At 32.0% G+C, this 19,196-nt stretch overlaps 1 protein-coding gene across 4 annotated transcripts in view; it reads left to right on the top strand.

Annotated features, from left to right (window-relative positions):
• LOC130443975 (protein PALS1) overlaps window positions 1-19,196 on the top strand; it is a 123,287-nt gene that overhangs the window by 11,290 nt on the left and 92,801 nt on the right. For 2 of the 4 annotated variants that reach the window (XM_056778911.1, XM_056778908.1), the window contains exons 3-5: window positions 2,440-2,460; window positions 13,146-13,255; window positions 14,923-14,980. In XM_056778911.1, coding sequence (XP_056634889.1) covers window positions 2,440-2,460; window positions 13,146-13,255; window positions 14,923-14,980 — 189 coding nt within the window. The remainder of the gene's footprint in view (window positions 1-2,439; window positions 2,461-13,145; window positions 13,256-14,922; window positions 14,981-19,196) is intronic. The other 2 variants (XM_056778912.1, XM_056778909.1) reach the window with 1 other exon arrangement.

Genomic DNA, 19,196 nt, shown 5'->3' with positions numbered 1-19,196 from the left:
TAAGTGAAATCGCGATATTCAGCATTCGTTTCTTTTAAAAACTCCTGGAACTGTCTGTGATTTAGGCCACGAGATTTGATGAAGTTGACAGTTTTCACCCCAACACTCATATTAAAAATTAACGGATTTTGCACATAAATTTTCCTGATAAATAATGCTGTGTTATTGTACGAAAGAGATATCGGGATTGTTTTTCTTTATCAAAGCAACAAGTCCTATTGAGATTATATCTATTTAAGACCGTGTTGAACGATTCAAACAAATCACGCCCACTTGTATTGCCTTTCATGGGAACTAAAGCGGCCATTTCTTCTGTAATTAAAAAATCTTTATCTACGCTGCAAATAAATACAGTTAACCGAACGGTGTCTGTTAGATCTGTACTTTCATCAAGTGCCATGGAATAGTATATGAATTGCGAGGCTCTTTTCATTAATTTTTTCTCAACATTTTCTGCTAATTCTTTTACCCTCCTTGCTACGGTAACACCAGACAAACTTACTTTGGAGAAAAGTTGCTTTTGTGAGGGACACAAAACGTCTGCTGCTGCTTCCATGCATTCTTTTATGAAATCGCCGTCAACGAATGGTTTTGAGCTTGATGCAATTTTTTCTGAAATGATGTAGCTCACCTTTACTCTTGCCTCACTGTCTTCTTTCGGTTTCTGGAAGGAATGCTGCTGTCGTTGGAGTTGTTTTTTCAATGCCTCCACTTTATAAATGCGTAATCGTCCTTGAAGATGTGCAAACTTAGCAGAATGTTTTGAATCATAATATCGTTTGATATTGTATTCTTTTAACAAAGAAACTGATTCATTACAAACGAGACAAATTGGTTTTTCTTTAATGCAAGTGAAGAAATATAAGTTTGTCCACTTATCTTGAAATAATCTGTACCCGTCTGACAGTTTGCGTTTTCTGCCGCTACTCGTACTGGCTGCAATCACATTTGTTTGATTACCAAATACACGTTCACACGTTTAAATATTATTCACTTCAATTCTCAGCGCAGTACCCAAACACTTCCTTATATGTAAATCGTTGCTGCGCGTCTCTAAGACGGGAAACAAAGAGTAGGATGCTCCACTTCGAGAAACAGGTTTAGTGACGTAACAAATAACCGAACTTGAGCCAACCAATTACGCAAATCTTACTGCGTATGTAAATTTGGGTCAATATGCATTTTATGATATGATATTATGGCTAGAAATTGACCAGCTTTGCTCTGATATGTACGCAAACTTAGTAGATATCGTCGGGACGCCAAAAACCGAACCGCTTGCGGCCCGCGGGCCACGGGTTGAGGACCGCTGCTTTGAAGGTGCTCGTATAAAACTAATTTAAAAGTATTTGAAAATTTTTTACAAAGAATTAATAACCCAAAAAGTATGCATTTTTCGAAAAAAGTTTATAGACAAAAGTATATTAAAATTTTACATAGATTTTAGAAATGTATTAATATACAGGGTGTTTCATCTAAAATAACAAAGTGACAGTTGACTTCCGGTAGAAGCGAAAGTCGGCTATCTTTGAAAATATTTTAGTTAAAAAAATCGTATCCGAAAACCCAAACGTAGAAATTTTTATGATTTTACTATAAGTATTTTGTCATATACAAATAGTTTTAACTCGTCGTGGTACACCCTGTATATAATGTAAAAATGAAGAAAAATAAAGGAAAAAGGTCGAAGAAATCAAACAGAAGACGAACATGAAAGCAAAGATCACAGATTGATATTATTAGTCAAATATCGATTTCAAAATTTTTTATTACTAGTTTTAGAGAAAAAGTTTTCTCTCGTTGGTAAAAGAATATGATCAATAACGTTGAAGTGTCACTTATTTGTGATAATCAAACAATCAAACGCGAAATTATATTTCCCAAGAATATTTATCTACCACATTGAATAGTTTTTAAATGCTACCAGAAACTATTTCAATAAGTAAATGTATTTTCTTGCTAAATTCTCTTTATTTTGGGTCTCATTTGATTGAAAATAAGTTTTTAAAATAGGTAGAAAATTGATAAAGGTCTAAACGTCAATGTTTCATTTATTATAAAAACAAATATTCAATAAGAAGTTACCCAAAATAAAGACAATGTAGAAACAAAAACATAAGAAGAGACCTAAAATGAAGACAATAATAAATAAGAAACTGAAGAGATTGTATTTATAGAGGTAGATTTTCAAATTGTGTTTAAGGAGGACTCCGATAAGCTTTAATGCTACAAATAAAATTAAGAATTAGAGAATATTGTCTAACCAAATTATAGTCTAGTCTGCAATGGTCTTAGATTTTAGTTATAAACCCTCCAAGGAGTAATAGAAAACGTGTATATTGTAGGAATCTCCCTTTTCGTATATTTTATTATCAGTTATAGCTTTTATGCATGATTAATATTTATTAGTACCTACATAAATTTTTCCTTAAATTTTAGGTTTACGGCTAATGATCTCAGGTAAGTCTTTTACAAAGTTTTAATTTATTAAGCACCATTTCATCATATCAACGCCGATCCATTATGAATTATAAAAGAATTTACACAAATTAACCAGAGAAATGTATATTAGAATTGATTGACATCATTGACTCTTCCTTTCCTCATCAGACAACTTTAAGTCTAGAAGTATAAGTGATATTCATATTGTTAATATTAAGTTAAAAGACGAATTGTATTCAATGTTTGTTTCTCAATATCGTAAGATAAGTTCTCAAACTAGACAGATACTTTCAAAATATATCTAATCAATCGTTGGAAAATATCATCCACACTCGAAATTGAAATAGTTGAAAAAGCCGTCTGAGTTCTTTTCTGTTGATGCCCGCTCAGAATTAGAGCATAGAAATTTGCAATAATGGTATGTTTATAATAACAATAGATACGTTCTAACCCATCAAAAAACCGTCCTTGGTACGGTGACGATTCTGCGCAATAAAAGGTTTGTTCCAGCCTGTTAGTCGGGACCTTACTATCGGAAGCATTTATAGATATTTTCTGCGAAATATCCGGCTATGCACAGTTCTTGCTATCAACCAAGTATCGAAAAGACCGTCCCGGAAACGGTTCACAAACGATACCTTAGTCGGTTGGAACACGTAATCTCTATTGCGCAGAATCGTCACCGTATCAACAACGGTTTTTTGATGGGTTGGAACGAACCTAAAGATTACGTGTTCCAACCGGGTGGTTATCGTTAATCGAACGATTCTGTTTTGCGTTCCAACCGACTTGTTTGTGAATCGCTTAAGGGACGATCTTTTCGATACTTGGTTGATAGCAAGTACCATGCATAGCCGGAGATTGCGCAGAAAATATCTATAAACGCTTGCGATAACCGTTCAAAGTACGATTCCGACTAGCAGGTTGGACCAAATCTAATGAATCTAATGAATGCAATCCTTCAATTCACTTCTGAACAAATGCACCAAAAAAATTAATAAGTATAACGGACAATGACAAAAATTATAACAAAATTTCATAGGTTAATCTTTTCGTTATCTTATTGACAAGTTTTCTTTTCCAGTGCATATAAACCTCACAGCTGATTCTACTATGTCGCTTCCTCCCATCCCGATTATTAGCTAGCTACCTCGGAATTAACCAGATGGGTTATTTTGTCACGATCTCAAGAGAATAATATTGATTTCAAACTGAAACATCTGATGCAGAAAAAAGAAATTAAATGAATGGAGAAATAGCAGACAACTGGAACAAAAACAATAATTAATAATAATAAGGACCAGAAATGGATAGTGATTACTTTGTGGTGAAGGCAAAAGAAACTACAATAGATGAAGAAAAATCCAAACAACAAATTAAAGCTGTTGGAGGAGAATCACTACGGGTGCAAAAATAAAGAAGTTAGATAAATCAACAAAATCAACAAAAAAGTATAGATTGAGTTATAAAAGTAATAGATGACATATAACGAAGGAGAAGGAATAAATATGACTACACTATATAAAGTTTTTATAGTTTGATCATATCATCTAGTCATCTAGTTATCACGTCCTGGACAAGTTTTTTTTCAGTCAATTTCTTTAATTCGTCACTGGCAGTGACACTTTTGCGAAAACAATAATTTTCACCGTTTTTAAAAGATCTACAAATGAAGGAACGTTTTCGATACTTTTTGTAGCAATTAAATTTAAGGTATGAGCAAAACAAGGTATATGTTATTTGCCGAAACATATTTCAACTGTTTTCACAATTTTTGGAGCACTATCAGTTACAACAGCGATTGTCTTTTCTTTAACAATACTCCATTCTTCACAAATTTTGTCGAACTGGTCGGCGATATATTGCGCTGTACGTCGCTCATGGAGATCAAATAGTCCTAAAACTCCCTTTTCAATGATGTTTTCACCTTTATTACTGTCAAGTGAAGCTGTGAATCCGTCCAAATATCTGTTGTAAAAGAGTAGCTCCCCACATCGGCCAACTTTGCTTTGAATACGGATGAAACATAATTATATTTATCAATCACAGCAGTTCTTATTGTTTTTCGAGTCGGTACTACATACACAGGTGCGATTGTTTTCAACAATCTTCGAAATCTCATGGATCTGCATCCACACAAATCATGTAAACAATAGCCTGCGTTATTTTTACACTGATGTCGCCTTGTTTGTATGAGATTATTTTATTAAATGTTGTGAAAAACGAAAAATTGGAGTTATGAGGTAACCAGATTTCGAAGATATGCTTAATACCCTTGATGATCAATGTCCTTCGTATGCGTCCGTGAAAAATTTCATACGAACGCGTTCATCATATAGTTCACGTCAATTTGGACATGAGAAAAATTGCTGCAAAATGGATCCCCAAATATTTTAATGTTGACCAAAAGCTTTCGATCTGTGTTCGATTTGAAAACGATCTAGACTTCTTAAACCGAATTGTTACTATGGATGAGGCTTGGAATGGCGACACTCTGGTTCTCCAAGACCTAAAAAGTTTCGTGTCCAAAAATGTGCTGGAAAAGTTCTTGCTTCAGTTTTTTGGGATTGCCATGGAGTAATCATGATTGATTTTTTGGATAAGGGTAGGACAATAACTGGAGATTAGAAGACGCGGAAAGCTATCCAAAGGTGTTTTGTTTTTGCAGGATAACGCCCCTGCACACAAATCTCTTGTTGCCATGCAAAAAATTCGTGATTTAGGGTTTGAATTACTAGAACACCTCCCTTATTCACCAGATTTGACTACGTCCAACTGAATAAAAGTTTAAAAGGTCGTAAATTTTCTTCCAACGAGGAAGTAATAGAAGCTGTGGACGTCTGGTTTGCAGAGCAAGAAGAAACATTTTTTTGAAAGGTTTAGAGACGTTGCAGGTTCGCTGTAATAAATGTATCCAATTAAGAGAAGAATATGTTGAGTAATAAAATATTTTGACATTGAAATTTTGCAATGACGACTCCTTACCGATTTCTTATCATCACACTAATCGAAATGAAGCCATATTTCTCTTTTAGGACCCATTTTGTTTAATATTTGAAATTTAAAAGCGTAAATGACACAGATTTGACACAAATGATAAACGTAACTATAACAGACTAACGGAAAAAACGATACAATATGAATAATAACAATATCTGAACCTCACTCAAAACGTACAAACTACATGGGATGGGATTCAAATAATGAAATAATTAGTCTTGGTTAATTTGAAATTTATTAATTAAAGTAGCTTTTCAACAACTAGGGATTATTGAAATGAAAACATCGATGTTTAAATAAAACCATCGATAACTGAAAAACATCGATTGAAAAAACATCGATTTTTGCTTGAAACCATCGATGCCGATGTTTTGATCCCCATCCCTAATACAAACTCTAAAATTCTAAAATACATTATATACAATACATACAATACATAAAAATCTAAAATACATTTCTTCATCGGTTACATCAAATTAAAGTAAAATATATTATAAAAACATTATTAAAATCAGCGATTTACCCTAAACAACAATAAAATAATTAGATTTAAGGAAATAGAATTAAATAATAACTATATTTACAGAGTAATCTCCTTTTCATACGCTAGAACGAATTTTTTGTAGAAAGTTATGAATAAAACATCAAGATCAAAAGTTGAAAATAAATTCAACAAAGTCAAAATATATTTTGATATTTTCCTATTGCACCTGATACTCTTACCGTTTCCATATTATGGATTGGTACTCGTATTGAGGCGTGTTCGACGAGTTAGTCGTGATCACTACCTAGGGATGGGCGAATGAAAAAAATATATCGATAAATATCGTATCGATAATTTGAACAATATCGATTTAGGCAGAATAAGGAATATCGATATTTTGTTTTATCGATAATTTTATTTCCAAGGTGGGATTACCCAAAAAATCGTCAAATTAATGGAACGTTAAAAATTATGAACACACATTTAATTTTTTTAAATTTAAATATTTTTAATAATATGAAGCTTTTAGTAATGTCAGAAAATGATCATTTAAACAGCGGTTGGTAATCTGAATTTTATTCAATTCAGTAATCATCTGGTCTAGACATCAAAAGCATTCGCTCTTTAATATGCTCTCCAGTTGACCTGCTTCTATTATCTGGAACTGCTAAATTGACAGCCGAAGTTGCGAAAGTCAGATGATACAGAGGAAGCCTGACAGATGATCAAATATTTTAAAACTATTTCAGATAGAACTGGTGTGAAATGGCGTCAATTTGCCCAAAATTCTATCGATTGATTAATGGTTGGTCCAGATATTGTTTGAGTTCATTGAGAACACTGCCAGAGCTTGGAATTTCTACTCTATTTGAACTAAACGTTATTAATTTTTCATGCTTACACCAAATAGGCGACGAACTATCTTCTGGTGATGCTTGAGCTGGGCTTGGATCTGGACATTGTTGTCCTCTTCGCCCAAGCTCTGATCTTATCTCATTTCTGAGTCTTTAAATAGCACTGGAGACAGCGAGTGGAGACGTGAAATGAAGACTTTTAAACCGTGGGTCGAATATAATCGTCCCCGAAAGAAAAGAATTTTTTTCTCAAGGAGAACGAGTTTTTCTTCGATTTTTTAAGTAATACTTCTAAAAATTTCCTTTAGAGAGGTCGATAGCTTTGATTGATCAGTAACTTAACGAAGTAAATTAGAAACAGGAATTGCTATGCTTGACGTAACATAATATTCTCCACTGATTCTTTAAAAGGACTAAGAGGAGTAATAAGGTCTCGAATTACTCTAAGCTGCGAAGTTGTCATCATATATGGCGCATTCTTGTTAGTTTGGCTTTTAGTGGCTAAAATTTTAGTTTTAATTTCCGACAATTTAACAGACCGTTCCAGTATATCTAAGCACGAGCTCCATCTAGTGCTGACTGCTTGGATTAATGTCAAAACTTCGCCTTCTTTTTTGCCTTAAGCTTGTTGCTCCGCTCGTAATTGGTCTGAAGCATTACCAGATTGTGTAAAAATGTAACAATACTTTTAACGTGATTACAAAGTGCAGAAAAAATCGACGACATTTATCGATTATTTTTTAAAAAATATCGATAGTTTAATATATCGATATTTTATGCCCTTCCCTATCACTAGATCGGTCGTGATTACTCCGGCATGTGGGAGTGAAAACGACCGGGTTAGTCGTGGAACACCTATCAAATGTAAAGTTTCTACCGTATATAAACGTGTATTAGTTTCGATTTTTGTACTAGTGAAATAATAAAATTAACTATAATTTAATAATTAAAAAAATTAATACATTTTATTTATATATAATAATAATTAACAACATTTTCTAGCATACATAATGTCAGTGTACAAAATGAATACAAAACAAATAATTCAATTTGTTGATGCAAGAGATGGAACCTTAAAAAAATGTCTCGTGTATGTCTCGTGGTTTATGATTGTCATTTCATGTCATATATTATCGTTCGTTGAAATCAAGGAGTCGTGAGACATGCGCAGACCGAGTAGTATTCTCGCCCAGTTTACGACTCCATGTAAACCCGCCTTTACAAACTCGAGGATAAAAGATCGAACTTGCTAGCGGGATCATAGTGGAGAGAAAAGCTGCAACCAATTTGTGGATAATTTATCATTTTGTATGTCGTCGTTCACTTTAAATTTTTTAAATCAACTACAATTCACCGAAATTTTGGTGCCTGGGCTATTCATTGTAGACATTTCCATGATTAGACTGATGTAGCCCACAACGTAGTCAACAATTGAGGTTATGTGAATATTATCATTGGAATTACTTAAAACATTACAGTTTCTTAATAGCCCTACTAACTCTATAATTGTAAACTCACATTCTCTGTCAGCTTTTCCTCACTTTAGTTCCAAGGAAAAATTTGATTTGGACTGATTAAACTAATGTTAAACTTTTTAGTCTGAACTAAAATTGATTTTTTATAAACGTAAAATTATGCAACTGGTATATCAATAAACAATTTTCCAAACTCGCATTAGATCCTTGACACTTTCTGAGTCTGACTCAGTAACATTGAAAGCTGGAGAGCTACTGTTCATTACAACAGTCCACACTGGAACATTCCTGAATGTTAAAAAAATTGGAAGCTATTACGAAACCGATATCAAAACTGTAGTTTCAACTATTACTATAAATTTAGTCAGAAAGTTTGTTTAAATGTACCTCGTACGTTTAGCTACTTATCTTTAGTCTTTCCTCCTCTAATTGGAGTTGTTTGGATTAACCCTTCCATTTTTGTTATCTCACAAAAAACAATCAATAATTTTCAAATAGTAATTCGATTCGTAATAGAAACTTTTCTACGATCTTACAAACTAATAACCACGGGAAATTACTACTTAACTAATACAAAAAACATGATGATGGCCAATTTATTGACCCATCACGTGATATAAAAATTATCAATTCTCCTTGGCCGCACTATTTAGACGAGTTTTACAATATACGCACTGATCTATAAGTTGATAACGCGGTTTCGTTGCACAATATTCATACTAGACATGCAGAGAAAATTATTATCACTGATCTTTATTGTATGACATGAATTGAAATTCAAATATCTTGAGGACCAAGTTGGTTTTGTATACCTTAAGAAGTGCCTTGTACTAATTGTGAGACTGTCTACATAGAGCAGACATCTCAGTATTCAGAAAATAGACTAAAAGGTCATCAATACGATAAAAAAAAATAAAACTGCATTAACGAATCATGAAATATCAAAAAAACATAAATTCAAATATAAAGATTCAAACATTCTTGAAACTGAATCTAATACACGGAATTTTTAGAAATGGATCACATTCATAAGAACGAAAAAGCTATAAATGATAAAAAAGATCTAAATAATTTAAGGAAACTTCATAGTTCTATTTTTTAAATTCTAATAAAACTACAAATAATTTGATTAAGTACTGCTACGTATTTGAGATGTAAGAACTGAGGAAAAATTAATTTTTCTTATTAGAAGAAAATTCTATTTTGATTTTATTCTTATTTTGATAATCATGATATGAATGATCTAATGATCAATATAAATACGCAAATTATCAGTGTCAAAAAGACTGAAGTTAAGTCGAAAGGTCAATTTTTTATCATCTTTCAAAAATAATAATTTTTGAAATAGAAGAGGCCTAAAATCAAGAACATTTACAAGCATTAATATATCAAAAGGTCTAGGAAATAAGAAATTAAAAAAATTTATATATATATATATTTCGAAAATGAATTCTGCCGTTCTCCAAAGGAGAAAACAACAACTTTCCTGGTTAATGCCTCGACGACTATTGAATTACAACTCCTCTGAATAGCGTGATGTCATATACACGGGATTAAGAAAAATTACTGTCTTGAATTTTATTGGCAACCTTCGCTCGATAGCAAAATCGTTGTCTTTTAAATGTTTCTTACACCCTTTGTAGTGGAAAAGATTTATGTAGACCATTGAACATGTACGACTTGTTTCTATATCAATGAATGCGTTTAATGTTGCTCATTAAACAAATGTGTTACGTTAGATATTAAAATTCAATAAGAAAGCGCCAACAAGAATTTACCAAACAGAGATAGAAAAAAGTAGAAAAGACAATTCAATTAAAGGTTATGTTTTTCTTTCTAAACAATTAAGCATTGTCCCTGTTAGATAAAATTAATTGTACTTACAGCTTAGAATCGTCATTACTTTGAACACAATATTACTATTGAAAAATATTTTTTAGCAACTAACATAAAAGTCGTAAAAGCTCACATTAATGGTGAGTTTCGTTGCCTTTCGTTCGACTCACGGATTTAAAACATATCAATTATTTTTGGAATACTATACTAAAATTTGTTTAAAGAAACTTTTTGTTGATTGGGTGAATCACAAAGTGATATCTGAAGCTCCACATATAAATACCATCGAAATTATAATTTCCTTTTTACCACCCTGGTACAGAAATAATTTTTACTGTTCATTAGATTTTGCCAGTTATGTTGCACTACAATCATTTCTATCACGTTTATCTACGTCAATAATATGCGAAATTGCAGTGAATTTTAAAAAAATATCAACTGCAAAGAATTTGCTGTTTTTATTTTGAAACTATAAAAAAAATTGAAAATAGAAATGTTTCAAATGGATATTTACAAAAAATATTATTATAATACAATTTACAATTATTTACAATTATTTTCTATATCTTCTTCATTTGTACAACGTAAGTTGGTTTTTAAAAACTTCTTTTTTGGTTTATCTTCTAAAACTTTGAAGAGATTTAAAGTAGGTAATTATTTGGTTTAAATCAACGGTGGCTAATAATAATAATAAGTAACAACTTCTTTGGATTTTAAATCTTCTTCTTTTTTTAAGATCAGTGAATAGCTAGTAGTTACTGGGGGCCAGATTCGGACTTTACGGTGGATGCGGAAGGAATTTGAGGTGCAATTAGTTCAATTTAAAAATTAAAAAAAAAAATGAATAACATTGGAGCGCATTCTATCGCAAAATTATCATAAACGATCGCAATTAAAATTTTTGTAAATCGAATGATGATGTGCTTCAAGGTAAGGGAGCCCACTATGGCGCTACTTTGAAGCACACTTTTGACTATTGATTTGACGCGTTTCAAAATGTTTTTAAGACATCGCATTCTATTGCAAAATGTTTCCTTTAATTTAACATTTGTTTGAACCCGATCATTATTGTAAACAACGCTGAAAGGGGCGGTGTTGCAAAATGATCACAAACGATCGCAATTAAAATTTTCGAAATCGGTAGATGTCGAGCTGCAAGGTAAGGTAGCCTTACAACTACATTATTGTAGATAAACTCTGTCTTTTCAAATAAGAGATAGATAGCGCCATTTGTAATACACAAGTTTTCCATGCGGTTCAGGACAATTGAAATTATATGAAAAGTGATGTCGTATGGACATGCAATAATATTATGAGATTCATATGATGCTTTTCTCGTTAACCTAAATTCGAACCATCAAAATATATACTAATTTTGTCTAGTGTCTTTGAAGACACCTCAAATTACAATAGCAGGTTCAGGTTTTGGACAAATAATTATCTACTTCTAGAATTTCTCACAGATTCCAAAAGTAGCGGTTTGGCACAGTTTTGAATTTGACATATATTTAATCTTACTTGTGGTAGTTGGTTTATATGACAGAAGAGTTCTTCTGTTATAACTGAATTATGCACCGCGAGTTAGCAAAAAAACACAGCCCAATGCAAACCTGCTGCCTTATTATAAATATCATCGGAAGCTGTTTTGGAAATAAAAGTTGAATACCGAGAGAGATCAATAATGACCTGCACGGTGGACAATGTTTTGTTTAACAAGGTTAAGGAAACTGCATTAATCAAGCATACTACTACGTCCAATCACGAAAAAATAATAGAAACTTTAGTCAAATTAGCCTAGATTATTAATAAACCAAAGGCGATACACAACGCTGTAAATCTCCGAAGTGTAGAATTGGAACAATAATAATTTTCATCAACTTCTGTCGGCTCTTGCATTAGAATCTGATTAACTTGGAGCTGGGTTTTTAACCAAAGATTTTCTGTTGGAAATAACAATCCTCAACAGTAACAAGAATATGTTTAATAAAGTGAGTGATTTCCATTTCTACTTTTCCATTTTCCACTGCGTAATGTTAAAATTGTAAGAAGATTCTTTGGTGATATGTTCTGATCAGATGTAAAATGATATGGTCGAGTAGTTTTAAGTTAAGGATTTTCGTTGATTCGTATTAAAATTTCATCCTCCTGGCAATGCTCCAAATGATAATGACTGTCAGCTATTTAGCACTCTTTCGAATGATCTTCGTTTGTAGAGGGACTGTTTTTCTTTATGTATTGCTGTAATAATGATTGACGTAGATTTAGAGTAATCAATTGTTGTGACATAAATCTTGAAAAAATTGCATCTGAAACTTATAATTTATTGAAACAAGTGCATGACAATGGATGTTTGTCACGTCCACGTGTTTTTGAGTGCTCTGTGCATCTTCAAAATGGCCGAGAAGATGATTCACGTTTAGGTCGCTCATCCCCGTCAAAAAAATTAGAATATCGAAAAAGTTGATGGTTTCATTCTAAATGAACGTCGCCTAAATATTCGTGCAATTGTTGAATCTATAGAAATGGACAAAGAATGTGTGCAATTTTTATGTCAGAAAGTTGATCAATAAGAAGCTCGGAAAATATTTGAATTGACACTTTGAATGCAACTGAAAATTAATCGAACTTATTAGAGTGACTAATCAAATCTGCATTAAATGAACAAGGTTTAAGTTAGTTGAAAGTATGATAGAAAAAGCGGCGCGCGTCCTTAAGGAATTGACAGAAAAAGACTTCCTGCACTGTTTCGAACAATGGAAGAATCACATGGGGCGATGTAGGGATAGAGAAATGGTATCTATTGAAGGTGATAATCAAAAAAATACATAATATCAAAATAGTCATACCTAGTATGGTTCGATCGACCATATATTACAAAGGAAAAAATTAAAGACAATTGATGAATGCTCGCATTTGGCTGGTACCAATTATACTATCTCAAAATGAGGCCATACTTTACAGAGCTTGAATTTTATAACTCTTAGCCTGGTTAACATTTTAGTGAACTAAATGAAACTATCGAATTCTTCATTAATTCTTTTATTTTGTTTTCAGGTTCACCTCTTGATAAAGAAATTTTCGAAATTGGTGATGAAATTCTTGAAATTAATGGCAGAACTTTTGATGAAGCACCATATTCAGAAGTTATCAACTTTATTCATCAGGTAAAATACATTTTCTCATCATACCATTGAATAATTATTAAAAATTTTCAAAATATATCATAGTTTATTTCAGAAAGGTATAAAGTAATAAAACCTCATTAGGTATGCAAAGGAACCACAGAGTGACCCAACGAATATTTAAGCCACTTTCATAGTTTGGCATTGATTTCATTGTAAAATTCTTTCTTTTTATCAAGTGCAGATAGGGGTTGGGGTCAATTTATGGGTTTAGCCTATTGTTATACATTCACAAACACTGAAAATAGTGTGCCAAAGGCGTACTGGTAGGATACTAGTATAAAGGATCTGAAATAGGGTTGGAATTAGGCAGAGGCACTAATGGAAGGTTAAACGGTACCTGTTGAACGCAAAACGTAACTGTATAATCCCTACACAACATTTCGATATTGACACTTCAGCCCAGAAAACATACTTTTCCTAATTCTCTTACGCAATTACTTGAAATTTTAATAATACAAACAATAATTCAAGACCTAAACCTATGGCTAACACCGATATTGAGCCGAACTGGACGGAATTCCTCTTTTTATTACTCTATACCTTTCTCAAATAGACATTAATATCTGGATATTATTATAAAATGATAATTTTTTGTATTTACTTTGTCGATATAAAACCAATATATTCAACAGTAAGACACATAATTCTTAATAATATTAGATATGTCTTATGGAGGGTCCACACGATGCAGACTGTGAATTGCGAAGTGTGATTCGTTTTCTACAGGCTGAAGGCCATAGTGTGAATTGCGAAGTGTGATTCATTTTCTACATGCTGAAGGCGATAGTGCTGCAGAGAAACCCATTGGAGAATGAGTCGTGTGTATGGGGAAAACTTCATGAGTGATTGGTGTCGATGGAGGGGTCCAAGGACGCAAATCTGTCGTTTCGGATGACCTGGTTCAACGAGTTGACAGAACGGTTAAAGAAAACCGCAGATTCACCATTACTGCTTTGTCTATTGTTACTGAACGGTTAGGCGACATTGACGGCAACTTTCTTTGAAGAGGCTATTGAAAAGCTTGTTCACAGATATGATAAGTGTCTCAATCTCTTCGGTGTACCAATATTTTGGTAATAAAATTATTATTTTATATGAACTTGTCTTTTATTTATAGTATATTGGAGATGGAAATAAAAACGGCCTTCGTATATAGTTCGTTCTGATAATCATCACACTTTATTTGCTTGGAATAATTTCAATTTTTGTATCCCGTAATTTCCATTTGGAGGTAACTAACGAGAAGCTCAGCGCATATGTGTCATTAAGGAATTTTCAATACTTTTAATGGCTCCGAATTTATTTCGATGTTGACAATAATTATTCAATTAGTTTTCGAATGATGAGTATATCTAGAATGAAGAATCGGGACAGTATACTGAGTTTACTATCACCTTTTTGAACAATGGACATGTTCTATCTAACGCACCATTTTTACTGAAATGGTTGGCTCAGTATATGAAACATGAACTCGGAATCTAATCATTATTCAATTCAATTCATTTTCCTATTAAAAATTATTTCCAAAAAATCTGGATGCAAGAATTTTCACTTTATCATTGACTTATAATATATTTTAAAATATTGTACCTATGTATTCAAAGTTTGTTCGACAATTTGAGGAAAACTAATTTTTATTTTTCCAGTGTATACGATCCCGAACAATATGTATGAGAGTGAAGAAACGAAGCGCTGCTCGTTTAGGTGAGTAAAAATTTAACCAGCAGAAGTGTTTATATAATGAGTAATGCGATTAATAAGTCCGTGATATGGCTTTGGAGCCAGTCCTGTCCGGTTGTAGTGGAATTCTAAAATTCGGTGAAAGCGCGGTACTTTTAATATAGTTTGATATACACGGAATTCGTTTGATGTATGTTTTTTATCATAGCATATCATATCATATCTAGGAAGGTCTATTTATTTATTTCTTTTGTCTCTTTATTTTCTAGAATTTTTGAGAACTTCGTTTTAGATATATAAACGAGCTGGTTCAGTTCAGAGTTAGTTTATAATAAATAGTGATAGTGAACGGATAAAAATAGAAAAGTGACCGAAGAATTTAAACAAATTATAAGTTTGTCAATGTTTAAATAAATTAAGACCGTAAAAGAGTGTTTATAAATTCACCATACTATTCAATGAGTGTGGATAATTAAGAAAACCATTACATTAGTTTTAAGAATAATAGTTCTGATAAAGTTTGCCTCAGATGAAACCTTGGATATTTTTCGCCAACTCTCGCATGGTTTAAATTATACTTTACCAACAGAAGTGTAAGGGTTGATACAACGATTTCTTCTTGCAAGCCAATAGAATGTGGGGTGCCCGAAGACTCGGTACTAGACCCTATTTTGTTTCTTTTGTTTATAAACGCCTTCCTAGATATCAGTGGTAAAATATGTATATTTGGAGACAAGTTTCTCTTGGAGCAATCTTGATCTCACAACACTTCATAGGACCATAGATCTTATAGGTATAATCTAGTGAATGCTAATAAATGGTGACTCTATAAATAAATCTTCCATAAACAGTTTTAAATATATTCATTATTTTAAGATTGAATGTACTTTATTCAAAAGATAAACTAGACGCATTTCAGTTCCACGCTACAAATATAATACTCTATGGAATTCTTTGTTTGCTATATGTACCTGTTTTTAAATTTTTTTTGAAAAAATCCAAATAAGCTAAAAGTATCCATGATATCGCTTTTTGTCTGATCTACTTTTTATTACAATTATATTAAGCTCAGTATTATTTTTGTGATTATTTTACTGTATCAGAAAGCTAGAAACAGTACTTGAGAATGTACAATGTTTTGGTTTACTGTTGTTCACTGTTCATAGACCTTAAATTATAGTGCGATTCTAATCTTCTCTCTCTCTCTCTCAACGTTTCTAGAACCCAAGTATTATCCACATCATTGAATAGTTGAATCTGTTATTTTGAACAATTCTTTGAAATGGGAGTTACATATCCTGTTTTGCAGCGAGATCAGTTTCCAAAGAACTGAACTTATTTACCCCCTCAACAGTTTGTTATTCCCTTATTGAGTCGCATCTCCGATAAGCTCTTTCCTTCTGGGGTGCGACTCAATTTGAGCGAATATTCAAACTACAAAAGAGAGCTGTCAGATATTTACTCGGACTAAACAACAGAGCTCACTGTAGGGTCTTTTGTAATAGATTAAAAATTCATCTTTGAATGCGTTTGCCTAATTCGTAAGCACGCATCCCCAATTTCAAAAAGATCGTTGCACAGCTATCCACTTAGGAACTCCACGTTCAGAATTAGTTAAGGTCTCAATATTTTACAATGCAAAAAAATGCACAATCACTTGCCAATTGAAATCAAATCGATATTATCTTTTCCTGCATTCCGCTATAATTTGAGGGCATATTTACTGGAAATTGCCTTCTACTCTGTGAACGACTTCTATTCTAATAATATTCAATTACGGGCATGCTGCATACTGGTTTAATTATTGCTGTCGACTTATATACGACAATTTTTTGACAATAAAACATTTTTCTCTCTTTTATATTGATAGGTCTATTGCTAAATTAAAAATAATGTATTAAAGCGGACATAAGAAGAATAAGTCAGCTATGAAAAGTCAGCATGTCAAATTGTTGCAATTGTGATTTGGAAATGAGTTAATTCGTAAAAATTGATAGGAATTTCATTTGAAAAACACGTACCTACTTTTAATGTGACTAATTATCAAATGATACGTTAGATATTCGCAATATAATTAAGAAAAAATTACTCTTGTATCGTCGTTTTGTCAAAAAAATCAAACTTCAAAGTAAATTAATTTTAGCATGTTTCTAGAACGATTCCTGGTATATTGATCTTAAAGTGAGGAGTTTATTGATAAATATAACACACAAACCGAGTAAAAAAATTATTTATTGTATAATATAGATGGGAATACTACATCCTCCATTGTTCCATTATGTAATAACAGTACTATTCGATGTGCGACTAATTAATTTCGAGCGATCGTAACATCTCGTTTATATTCGACAATCGTGTTGGAGAACAGGTATTGGTAAAGGTAAAGCGCTATGTTGACAAATTTTGTAAAATGTAGTTGATTTGTGAGATATACGAATCTTTATTCATTAACAATTCTGCGCAATATATATAATAATAGAATCGATTTTGTTGATGTCACATATAAAATTAAGAGAATTTTTAAAAATGGTGCACATTCATAAGAAAGAAAAAGCTATAAATGATAAAAATGACCTAAACAATAACATAAAAACAGAATGGTATACGAAAGCAACTTGGTCCTCAAGATATTTGAATTTCAATCCATGTCATCCTTTATCTCAAAAAAGATCAGTGATAATAAGTTTGGCTGATAGATCTATCCAACTATCAGATTCTAAATTTAGATGCTTAGCTATTCAAAAAGCTAAAACTGTATTTAAAGAAAATAATTATCCGAGAAAAAATATTAATAACATAATCAAGAACAGGATAGATACTACAATCAATTAAAAGACAAAATAGAAACGAAACATCAAAACATAAAACATTTTTCCTTACCATATGTACAAGGACTTTTCCAACAATTATCGAATTATTTAAATAAATATGATATTAGTATTAGTCATAAAGGACATAATAAATTATCTAAATATTTCACTAAATTAAAATCTAAAACACTAAAAAACAAAAGAAGTAAGTTTATATATCAAGTGCCTTGTACTAATTATGGCGCTGTCTACATAGGGCCGACATCTCAGTATTTAGAAAATAGAGTAAGAGGTCATTGATAGGATAAAAAAAATAGAACTGCATTAAAGAACCATGAAAAATCAAAAATACACAAATTCAATTATAAGATTCAAAAATTCTTGAAACGAATCTAATACACGAAAAACAGAACTTTTAGAAATGATTCACATTCATAACGAAAAAGCTATAAATGATAAAAAAGACCTAAATAATTTAAGTAAAATTTATAGCTCTGTTTTGTAAATTCTAATAAAACTACAAATAATTTAATTGATTACTGCTACATATTTAAGATGTAAGAACTAAGGAAAAATTAATTTTTCTTATTAGAAGAAAATTCTAGTTTGATTTTATTCTTATTTTGATATTCATAATGAAGGTGATCTATTGATTAACAATAAATGCGCAAATTGTCAGTGTATTTTAATAAAGACTGAAGTCGTAATGAATATATATATATATATATATATATATATATATATATATATATATATTAGGGTGGTTATTCTTTTATTGGTAAGAAGTGATCCGATTCTTTGGTCTCAATCTGCCTACTCCACGCAACGAATTACTCCTTTTTCCTGGTTGATTTCAACGTCTCAATCTGCCCACTCCTTTTACCGATGAAATGAAAAGCTGAAACAAAAAAAATATATAAAATGATTAAAATCGAAAATAAAAATAATAAGCTTACAATCAAGAACACTAACACTTTCACTGTTTGTCTTGAGCTAATTGGGAAGCTAGTTGCCTGGACCTTGTAATTATAGGAGACCTATTGGCGGGTTTTGGGGATTTGGCGGTCGTGGGAAGTATATCATTGGCGGGAGAGGTATTGAAGCGAAGTGGGTGAAGATGGTGTTGCCGGCAATCTCAGAAAGTTTTGACGTTTCTCTATTTCGATAGCTTCTCTTGAAGGAACGGATTGGGGCGATAGTTTTGGTTTTATTGAAATCAAATGCGTATCCGGTATGAGCACGATGTTGGGCAAGGGTGGAGAAAATATCGACATTAGTGACAGACAACAAGTGTTCCTTGGCTCTGATGTAAATACATCGATTTTTCTGGCCTATATAGGAAAGGAGGTAATCTGAGCAGATTAAAATTGCCATAACTTCACAATAATCATAGTACCATATTTACTGAATGAATTAATGAATCATAAACC

Source organism: Diorhabda sublineata, chromosome 5, assembly GCF_026230105.1.
Source record: "Diorhabda sublineata isolate icDioSubl1.1 chromosome 5, icDioSubl1.1, whole genome shotgun sequence".
Lineage (NCBI taxonomy): Eukaryota > Metazoa > Arthropoda > Insecta > Coleoptera > Chrysomelidae > Diorhabda > Diorhabda sublineata.
Note: the sequence above shows the minus strand (reverse complement) of the source record. Positions and strands in the feature narration are given on the sequence as shown.